Here is an 11,673-nt window from a genome sequence, read left to right on the forward strand (position 1 = left end):
TCTCTTTTTAACTGTTTTTCATGTAGGCTAATAAGTGCATGAGGTGGACGCCACGTGGCATGCCAACTCAGTGCCAAATATTTATATTTTTTTTATTTAATTTTTCTTTCCTTCTTCACAATTATTCATTCTATTTAGTGCCAATTTGGATGGTGGTTTCTCATGGTATGGTATAATTATCAAGGGAACCATGTTTGTTTTGATTGTTTTCTAAAATGTATGGTATGGTATGGTATGGTATGGTATCTTTTCATTGTTTGGTAACCATAGAATTCCTCACTTTTTAAAACCACTGATTCGGTGGTATCCCGTGGTTTTCTTATTTCTTTTTTCGATTATTCCCTTACTTAATATTTTTAATCCTACTTTACACTCTCATCTGCGTTCTTCTTCTTTCTTCTGTTGTCTCATCTTCTACGCTCGTTCTGTTTTTCTAAGCTTGTTTTTTAAAAACTTAACTGCTTATTATTCTCTCTCCATTAAAAATTTTATTCTAGAAATTTGAGTGTCTTAATTTTCAGAAGCACATGCACTGGAAATAGGTGAAACCATGTTCATACAAATATGTGCCTAGCCTATTCAATTATAATCAAATTGGTTAATGCATCGACCTGTGAAGCTGCTCATGATTTTTACCTGAAATAAAAAATAAAGATAGTTCTGACACTTGTGGGTCAATTGAATCTTGATGGTATTTTTGATCTTCTATACTAATATACTTCAATATGGGTTCTTCATTGTTATACTAAAAAGGATGATCTTTTACACAAAAGCTCGTGATTGTTACCTGAATTCAATGAGGAACCTACAACTATTGAGTTAATATAGCTCTTTCTTAACATAATCTAGTCCAATACTATATTTTCTATTACACATCTTTGGCTTTTCTATGGGTCGTCCAGAGGATGTTTGCGCACTTTTCTATATTATTTTTGATAACAATCGGATAAATTTGCTTTAATCCCTTATATTTGTAGAAAGAAAATTATTTTATTGATAAATTCAAAATTTATAACAATTAGGGCATTTTAGTAAATTTACCCATTACGATACAGTGCCATATCATCAAACCAAACAAAAAACTGTTATTAAATAGTAGTGAACGATACAATCTATCCAAATATTGTATTATACTATACTATACAGTATCATCCCATCCCATCCCATACCATATTGTACCGTACATTATAAAACCATGACAAACTACCATCCAAACAAGTGTTACTGTTCCATCTTTACTCAGTTTTCTATACCATGTTTCACATTGCTTTTTGCCTGCTCTGTCGTTGTTCTTGTTTTTCTCCATAGTTATTGCTCTAATAAGATGCCTTTCCATTGTGGTATAGACGTTGCCTTGCACACCTCAGTTTGATTATAGAGAGAACAAAACCCATGGCTTCCACCACTACCTCACTCACACTGCGCACTCTCACCCCGTTGTCTGCTAAATGCAAACACAAATCCTCCAACAAAGCAGACGTCGATGGCTCTCCTAGGCCGGAGGCAATTGATCTCTCTAGTAACAGCGACAACAGCAGTAAAAGCACAGGAAATGCCGTAAAAAACTGAGGATATTGGCCTGTTTGGATTGCGAAAGAAGATTAAGAAAGCAGAAGAGGAGGCAGAAAAATTAGTGAAGGAAGGATTCGAGGCAGCACATAAAGGAATCTTAGCAGCAGAGAAGGGAATCGTAGCAGCAGAGAAGGGAATTGAAGTGGCGGAGAAAGGATTGGTGAATGCTGAGAAGGGGATTGAAGCAGCAATGGAGAAAATCGAGAGTACCGTGAGTTTTGGCTAGTTAGCGCAAGCTGGAGCTGTGGCTAGAGCTGAATTAGTTGGGAGTTTTGGTTGTTGGAGCTGTTGTTAATGGTATTAGGACCTGAAAGCAATGTGAAACATGGTATAGAAAACTGAGAAAAGATGGGAATAGTAAATAGAATGAATAATTGTGAAGAAGAAAAGAAAAATTAAATGAAAAAATATAATAAATATTTGGCACTGAGTTGGCATGCCACGTGGCATCCACCTCACGCACTTATTAGCCTACATGGAAAACAATTAAAAAGAGGGATATATTTGCATACTTTGGTAACGACAGGAGCATAGTTAACCTCATAGTTTAACCAGGGACAAACTTAGCTAATTTATGAAAGTAGAGGGGTATGTTTTACCCTTTTCCCTAAATAAAATTTTTACATAAGTTCATATTCTGGGTTGAAAGTATTGTATTCTGGCGAATCCAATAATGTAATGTTGGATCCACTCGTACCTGCCAATAAGAAGACTCTTTCTTAGTTTCTTTCATTAGCATTCTATCACATGGGGCGTGCATTACACTGGACTTCCAATTTTCCTGGATAAATACATTGATGGATATTATTCAACATGAGGCCCAGAAGAATTCAAGTTTTGCATCTTGATGGCTTAAAAACAATTTACATGGTTGATGTAATTTGACTTGCTATTACAGGAGCAAACCATGTTTGTGTATAAAGGTACTTGCAGTTTTTTTTTGGTTTTCCATCCGCTATTTGGTACCCACATTGGAGCCCGACTAAATTCAGATTCGTGTCAGAAAGTCCCACATTGGGAGGGTAAAGCTCTCCCTACAAACGCAACTTGGTTTTTGAGTAACCTGATAAGGTAAAGTTCCTTGATAAGATATGTAGCTGTAATAACAAACCCAACGACGACAAATAATCAATAAATGGGTGCTCATTTTCTCTTGGGCTTATTTGCTCACTATGGCTCCAAATTTCCTACTTGACGCTGTGTTCAAATTAATCACTAGTGCCATGACTCATGCGACGCAGTGAAATGAGAACTTATACGAAGAAGAGAAGGCAGGTGGGCAGCTAATTGGGAGACAAATGACGTGAGAAATGGTGTAATACACGTTTTGTCAAATGTGAATGACTACTTCATATGGAGCAATAAGGATTTTTCATGTCTCTTTTTCGTATTGTCATGGGTTGTAAATGATCCACGATTGTGCGTCATTAACTTCAGATCAGCAATTGACTGGTTCCAGCCATGAACACTAACAAATAATTGAGTCACCAACTAATTCAGCTTAAAGCAATATTCATAGCACGTAAATTTTAGGCACATCAAGCACTGAAAAGGTACGCAAACAACACAGCCTCCTTTGTTTTATTCCATAATAGCATTTACACAGACAAGACACACAAACCAGACACTAGAACAACTTATAGTTGAACCTACATTCATCCTTGACACTTTATTCCCTTTTTACATTCATAATAATACAAATAGAACCAGATGAGTACATTCATCCTTGACACTTGATTTCCTTGTAATATTCATTATAATACAACAACACATCAACAAACATTTCCAAACAGCTGAAATCCTGATTACATGACGCAGGAGTGTCATGAAGAGCTTATTGTGTAATAATAAGGAAAGGGTTCCACAAACAGTAAAAAGCATGAAAGTGATAGGACTTCATCAGCTTTAATTTTAGCATCAGTTTCCTTTGGGATGTCATTTATGCATTAACTTAGCAGTTTTCACAGATGCCAAACCATTACCACATGCACCACCACCACAGCCGCCACAACCACTGCTTTTGGACATGTTCCCACAACCTCCTCCACCACAACTACCACAACCACTGCTTTTCAACATATTGCCACAACCTCACCACAGCCACCACAGCCACTGCTTTCCAACATATTTCCACAACCTCCTCCACCACAGCCACTGCTTTCCAACATATTTCCACAACCTCCTCCACCACAGCCACTGCTTTTCAACATATTTCCACAACCTCCTCCACCACAACCACCACCACCACAGCCGCCACTGCTACCACAGCCTCCACAACCACTGGTTTCCAACATATTTCCACAACCTCCACCACAACCACCACCACAGCCACCACTGCCACCACAGCCTCCACAACCACTGCTTTTCAACATATTTCCACAACCTCCTCCACCACAGCCGCCACTGCCCCCACAACCACTGCTTTCTAACATAGTTCCACAGCCTCCACTTCCACACCCACCACAACCACCACTCTCTAATTTGTTTCCACAACCAGCAGCACCACAATTGCCACAGGCTCCACTCCTCGTAAGATTACTGAACCCTCCACTGATTGCTCCATTTGCGGGTGCTACAATGTTTCCTTTGGGAGCCTCCAGGTCCAACTGCACCCCCTTCTCTGTCTCAGATTCCAGACTATCTTCATGGCACAAGTCAGTTTCCTGGGTGGAAAAATCCTTCTCTTTCAAATGTTTGGCACTGCCGACCAGGCTACTATACCCTTCCTTTCTCAATATATCACAAAGTACGAAAGCTGTTATAGAACCAGGCAAAAGAAACCACTCCTCTTTCACCTGATTTTACAAAGAAATCATATCCATTAGAGGAATGTAATTCCACAAGTTGAAACTGGACCAACAGTATAACAAAATGACTTACATTAATAACTCCAAATTTCAAGTCAACCAATGCTACTGCCTTTCCATAAGGTTCCAGTGCAGAGAACTCTACTGCTGTCATAAAATCATCTTGACTTCTTTGGTTTGTGCAATGGTTGTGTTCATAATCCAGCCTCTGACCAGGGAAGAACTTCACCTGTACAAAATATGAGTGCCGGAACTATAAACTCATTGAGAGTCAGAACAATGTGAACTTGTGGAATCATCACAAATTATGGGTAATACCCAACAAATTCAGCTATTTCACGACTTTGAAATAAGTTAATAAATGAGAAGTTTTATAAAAGAACTTTGACCACAATATTCAAATTCATGATGATCGGAAACAGTCTCTTGAAATTGCTGCGAAGACCAAAAATAATGACATTAAGCGCATAGGTATTAAGGTGACTGAAATTGTTCTGACTTAGTATAATACTCCTTCTGTTTCAATTTGTTTGTCTTACTTTCCTTTTTAGTCCGTTTAAAAAAGAATGCCCCTTTCCTCTTCTGGAAAATCTTTAATTCCAACTTTTCACGTGATATGTTTAAGATCACAACGTCAAATGGCATTTTGGTACGTTCTACATATCATTAGTTTAATACCACAAGATTCAAAAGTCATCTTTACTTTCTTAAACTCCAAGCCAAGTCAAACTCTGACGAACAAATTGAAATTGAGGGAATGGCATTTTGCAGCCGCCAGAACAACGACCTAATCAATAACTTAGTACCTACTAAGCTTTGTAATGTTCCAAACACCAAATATTTCCGCAAGAGAACATTAGTAAGATTATGGCTGCCTGGCTGGAACCATCTATGCAGAATAACTAAAGAGGTAGAGGCTCCATTACAGAGTGTTAGCAGCAAAGTCATGTTCCCAGGAAAACTCAGTTGAGGAATGTGAGATAAATCTTAAATCAATGATAATTGGTGTTTACCAGCAAAGATGCACTTCCAGCAAATCTGATACGAAATATTAATCATCTATTATATGAGTGTAAGAGTGACAATGGTATATATTAAATGAGCACGGTAATCTACTTTCCCGTTGTATTTTGAACAAAAAACAAAAAGGAAGAGGCAACAGATAAACACTCACATTCCTGTGACCAGCCAACTCAAAAAGGTGTCCGTCGTCGCTGCTGGATGTTTGAAGTTGAAGGGACCACTGAGCATCTAACAGCAACCACTCTTCCCCTACTAACTCAGCAAGAGAATGTACCTCACCGGACCTGCTGATGCCGATCACCTCTTTGCGCAACGTAGAATCGTTTTTACCCTTGGATTTCTTCAAGTCCCTAAACAGTGGAACCATGGAGAGAATTTCAAGCAGCAAGGAGAAAATGTAATGACAGTTTTCTAACTTCTCTTACATGTTGAGTGACATTATCGGTTTTTCTTACAACTTTCACCTAACACAAAGGTCCATGACTCTTACAATATCAGAAAGGTCCCCTAATGCTGAATTAGGTTCAACAGGGAATTCATAAAATGATTACCCCTAACTTCGTTTCAAAGAGTTAAAAAGCTTTCTGAAGAATTTGATGGTGATGTCAGAGTAACATATATTTTAGATGATGCCATAACAAATCTATCATGATTCCGCAGTTAATCACGAATAAATTTGAAAAGAAAAAGAAAGTAGATAGTAATCAATAACAGGCGCATATATGTTAAAGTCCTTACGCAGAACAGCATAAAATTCTTAGCATCAAGTACCTCATTTGAAGGCTAATGACCTCATCACCAGCATCATCAATGACACGAGTCCAATTCTTAGTATTTTGAATCCTTCCAGGAAGTGGGAAAAAGCAAGAAGCTTTGGAGAATGCTCGAGGACGAACAAAGTGAAAGACATATGGTGCTGCAGTAGGTGTTGTAACTGAGACAGCTACCCGTAAACAGATTGGCTTTACTGTTTCCATTTTAGAACTTGGCACAACTTCCAACCACTTCTCCACTGTAAGTTTTGAATTCGGGCTAACCAAATCTTCTAAAGAGACTTTAGCGGAACCCATAGATTTGACAGAATTTGGAATAGGCAAACCAGATGATGAGGAGGACATGAGATCAAAAAGAAGATGACCATTAGGTTCACAATGGAAATAAGCAACCTGTTTTTCCCCAGTTATGGACGAAATAGTAAGTTGTCTCTTTGCATTGAAGATTCTATCAGGTTGAGTTTTGCTAAATGAGACAAAGACACTTCCCTTGTGTCCTTCTGGCAAGTTTCTGATATCTACGAACTCTAACATAACCTGTAAATAATTGGGGAAGTTACTAAAAGTTACAACTTTTTTATATTGACTAATTTGAACATAAAATCACTTAATAAGAAACTAGGAAGCCATGTCATCATAAGCTATAAGACAAGTAGATAATTTCAAGTGAAGTGATAAATATCTAGGTTACACAGTGATGTTCTTTATATCAGAGAGCAGCAGCAATGTTCAAAATAGGTCCTGGAGGATACAGTTAAATGAATTGACACCACACCTAGCATAGCAAGACCATACAGATAATGATCATTGTTAATTTCACTGTATAATGTCAACATGGAATTAAAGTTGTAATATAATTTTCTACACTGGATTTCAATTATACATAAAATAATATGGCTCACCTATGACCTCTATCATTAACAACATACTGATTGAAAAGAGCAGGCCATAATTAAATATAATAGGTTTTCAACTCATTCTCCAGATCTCTCATCCTGGCACGTATTACTTCAGATATAAATTTGAAAATGGAATTCATTATATGCAAGTATCCTAGATATTTCAGTAATATTGAATCTCAAAATGTGTAAACAATATTGTGAAGACAAAGCAAAAAGTAGAAAGAAGATAATTACTTCCACTGCTTCCATCGCAGGATAATACATTATCTTTTGGTGCTCATGGAAAACATCTATGTTCTTGGTTGTAGGCTTGGAGGGGAAATAAGAAGTCCTAAGAGGAGATGGTGAACTGCCTCTATACATTGCACCTGCCCGCCAATATCTTGAACCATATGTCTCCTCCCACTGCTTTGTAGTTCGAGAAAATCCAGTATCCAACTTTTGCCCTTTTGTTCGGTCTGAGTCAGTATCATCATGTTCTAACACCTTACCCATAATGTCAACAAGGTCTTTGCAATAAGAAGCAGGATGTAACTGGTGAGTGTGCCAGATAAGGTCTATGTCATAAGTTGGAACAGTGAAACTCTTAATCGATCTTTCTTTGTTTCTCCGGATCAGATGTAAGAAACCCTTGTATCGAGCCACAGCACCTTCAAGATAGAGATCACTGTTTATGTGTGGTCTAGATACCTGGAAGAAAGACATAACATATGATACAAATAACATAGCCTACTTGCATAGATCTGTTTGTCAAATTCTGAATCACAAGCAATCATACTTCGAAGCATTTAAAGAAAACAGGACTTATACATCACTGCTTAACCAAGTAGATAACTAAAAGAACGTCACAAGAATGACGAAGGATGCTATGATTTAACAATAATTGGCAGGAAAACAGCTGAAGTTTAGTTCTGGCCTCGTAGGCATATATATCCATAAGGATGGGATGGCAGGCTCATCTTTATGAGGTAGCGGTAAGGTCGGTGTACGCGCTACCTTCCCCAGAACACTTAGGAAATTACACCGGGTATGTCGTTGTTGTTGATGGGATGGCAGGCAAAAGGAATACCCCCTACACCTTCAGCTTTGGTTTCCTTTATCGCTTTCAGAATGAGAAAAGACCATTCTGTTTATATGGTTCAGCATAAAATGTTGATTCTCAAGCTTGGCATTCAAATAAAGAAAACTAAGCTTCTGAACTGTACAAGCTTGACTGCTGATATTCTTTGTTATACTCAAAACAAAATCGCTCACCTGGTAGAAGAAAGGGCTTTGCCGTTTAACAGCAGAGACTAGATCATAATCACTGCATTTTTCAGCTTGTAAAGGTTGTGCATGGACATCTTCTGAAAGAGCTCTTGCTGAGTCCAAGTCATAAGTCTCATTAGGATACAAACGTTTCCACAGTTCTTCAGATTCCTGCTTTGATTTCGCATTCAGAGAAGATACAACATCATGGTTGTCAAGAATTCTCCCATATAATTTCTCGCAGTCAGCCTTGTATCTAACCTGGAAAAGAAGGCAGAATGGAGACATTTAAGTATGTAATAATTAAAAGCTTTTAGTCAAAGAAGCTCTATAACAAATGTTAGACACCTACAGGATTGAGCCTGTGACAATGCCAAATCCATTCACAATCCAAAGGAACAATCAAAGGTCCGTCAAAGTAGCGGGACTCAGAGTGTTTTGCCAACAGTGGCAGCCAGCATGAGTAGTACCTGAAATTGGGATTTTAATTTGCACGTTCTCTAAATATAAAAAAGAAACTAGCGAGCCACGTCAAGTTCACTAGATTGCAAAAAGAATCTCAAATCCTTTTTGAAATTCACACAACATGACAAATTGATAATAGGCAAATATAAGATAAGGAAACATACAGAACAACTTCAAATGATAGTAACTATCATATTCCATAATACTCTCAAGAAATGAAATTTTAACTTGTAATTATCTCAAAGAAGATTTAAAAAAACGAATTACCAAGTAAACATCCCAAATAACCAGTAATCATAGTCAGGAACCAAGTAACTATAGACAAGCACGTAGAAATTACTACATATTATTACCTATGAATAGCTTTATCCAGACCACGGCCTTCATACAGCCAACGGTTCCTATCGATGGTAGAAAGAAAGTTGAGCTGCTCTTTAGCTGCAGCAACAAGGTCCACATTTATCACAGCCTTCTGAGCTTCATTCCACTCTAACTGCTGCTTCATCTCCATCCTTTCTTCACTAATGTCCATTCTATAGTCAAATCGAAGCATCAATGCTAATCAAAAGCAACAAGATTAAGTATAACACATCACAATTTGGAGAGTTCATCAAAGTATAACACGTCAATTCAGAAACTGAAAATTTATCTTTAAATCGCATCGTGCGATAAACAAAAGTATACAAATGTAATTACAAAAAAAGAGAAGTTTTTCCCTTTAGGTACGCTATTATTCACGATTCATCAACGACCACCGAGCCAGTTCATAAAAGAACAAAGTAAAATTAAACTTATTGGATCATTAATTAATTATCCTAGTATTTATCTATTGATAGCTAAAATATAACATGGATCACTATTTCACACAGTACAAAATTTGATTTCACAACAAACGAAGTCACTGCCACGTTCAGCAACATTAAAATCACAAAATAATCAAACTAAGGACAGGACTCAACAAGAAAGATGAGGGATCTTTTGAAACAATTGAAGCAGTTTATATTTCAAAAGTCAACTGGATAAATAAACAAACGTCCAGAGAGACATTCTACGAGGTATTGTCTCATAAAGTCATTTTGTTTGTCCAAGAAAATTAGAATCAACGCGCAGATTTTTTAAGATAATAATTATTAATTGCTTAATCATTCTGATATCAATCCGTATCCTACCGCAAAGGAGAAAAGAGAAAAAGGATGTATTTTCACTTACCTGAAAATGGAAGAGACGAGGATCGATCGCCTGTGAGTCCTTAATTAGTGTATTAAAGATTCAACGCTTTTGTGATGGAACAATTAGGAAATGGAAGATAATTTATTTATAGAGCAAGTTAGCTTGATGTTTTAAATTTATAGTAGTACGTGATGAAAGAGTACGATATCAGTTGGTTGAAAGATCAAGTACAATATATTCTGTTTAGACACAAACACCCTTTATAAACCAAACAATACCCTCTGTTTATCCGCCAAGTTTTTTTCTTTTTCAAAAAAATAAAAAAAAGCAATTTGCTAGGTGTGGTGTAAGAGAAAATTTAGCTAATACACGTCAATCAAAATTTTTGATATGTGATTTTGATATTATCTTGAGTATACAATTTTTTTCTCCAATTAAGAGGGTGTTTAGAAGAGCTTAAAAGTTGATCGACATGACTTTTAACCTATTTTTTATTTTTTAGAGTATTTGATAATTTTAAAATTTATTTTAAAAAAAAACTAAAAACTATAAGTAATTCATTCCCTAATTTTTTTTTTTTGTCTTATAGGTCATTATAAGTTGATCAATAAAAAAATATTTTTATTCCTTGTAATTCTTCCTTATTTCAAGATTATCCTCGTGTAGCCTTAAAACACCATTCTTTTTCACTACAACTCACTACACCATTCTCATTTATGAAATATGATTTTTATGTATTATTCTCCTTATTTAATAGTATATTTTTAAAAATTTGAACAATTATTATTGTACAACATATGAATTTCTTTAAAAAAAAAATAACTCACCAACCAAGATATATGAAGAATACTCACTGAAGATATACAATTTCATGAATGATTAATGAATGATCCATCTATATTTCACAACGCAACATTCGTATTCGACAATGTTTTAATAGTAACATATATTTTGCTTGATGATTTAACCTTTTTTAACCAAAAGAAAAAAAAATTAGCGCATAAATTTAATAGTCAATCATGAAAAATTTATATATATATATATATACTCCCTCCGTCCCAAATTGAGATGGCACATTGATTAAGAAAAATAATTAATAACATGTTTAGTTTACCATAGTACCCTTATTAGATGATATTTACAATTTAATTTGAAGAAAAATAATTAATGCAAAGGGTAAAACATGAAAAAAAAAATTGTTTTATCTTGATTAATGAAAAAAAGACAAGTAAAATGGGACATCAAATTAGAAAATTTGGGACGGGTAATTTGAGACGGAGGGAGTATATGTAGAGAGAGAGAGAGAGTAGTTTAAATTGAAACTGAATTAAAATATATATTAATTTTAATTGGAATCATTTAATTAGAAATAAAAAATAATAATAATAATCAACTCTATATATTGTTAACAACTTTAAGAGTATTTCAGATATTTTAATAAAAATAAAGTGCTTAACAACACTTCTTTACCAAATACATCAGCAATTTTTTTTTCAGTTTCAGTACTATTATCCAAACATATAATTGTTTATTTTTAAAATAAGTTTCAGCACTTTCAAAAGCACTTTCAAAGAACTTTTTAAAAGATACTTTTTTCCAGCTTATCCAAACGGGCTCTAAGTACTCAATCTTTTAATTTATCTCTCTTTAGAAAAAAAAATGGGAGAGACAATTATAAGGTGAAGCTAACTTTTATAAATAAAATAAATATTC

At 35.6% G+C, this 11,673-nt stretch overlaps 1 protein-coding gene across 7 annotated transcripts; it reads right to left on the reverse strand.

Moving 5' to 3' along the window:
* Positions 1-3,126: 3,126 nt before the first annotated feature.
* LOC107858615 (glycine-rich domain-containing protein 2-like) lies at positions 3,127-10,366 on the reverse strand. 7 transcript variants are annotated; one of them, XM_047406485.1, is made up of 10 exons: positions 10,000-10,138; positions 9,144-9,348; positions 8,678-8,795; positions 8,332-8,586; positions 7,312-7,767; positions 6,174-6,712; positions 5,554-5,752; positions 4,453-4,632; positions 3,803-4,367; positions 3,127-3,760 (listed from the first exon to the last, which is right to left on the reverse strand). In XM_047406485.1, the coding sequence occupies exons 2-10, from the start codon at positions 9,341-9,343 to the stop codon at positions 3,645-3,647; spliced, it is 2,628 nt and encodes an 875-aa protein (XP_047262441.1). In that variant the 5' UTR covers positions 9,344-9,348; positions 10,000-10,138; the 3' UTR covers positions 3,127-3,644. The 7 variants fall into 7 exon arrangements, with proteins under 7 accessions (XP_047262441.1, XP_047262443.1, XP_047262442.1 ...); XM_047406487.1 differs by having other exon boundaries at positions 3,127-3,709; positions 3,794-4,367; XM_047406486.1 differs by having other exon boundaries at positions 3,127-3,709; positions 3,752-4,367.
* Between the last annotated feature and the right edge of the window lie 1,307 nt (positions 10,367-11,673).

The sequence above is a fragment of the Capsicum annuum genome, chromosome 2 (genome assembly GCF_002878395.1).
Source record: "Capsicum annuum cultivar UCD-10X-F1 chromosome 2, UCD10Xv1.1, whole genome shotgun sequence".
Taxonomy (NCBI): domain Eukaryota; kingdom Viridiplantae; phylum Streptophyta; class Magnoliopsida; order Solanales; family Solanaceae; genus Capsicum; species Capsicum annuum.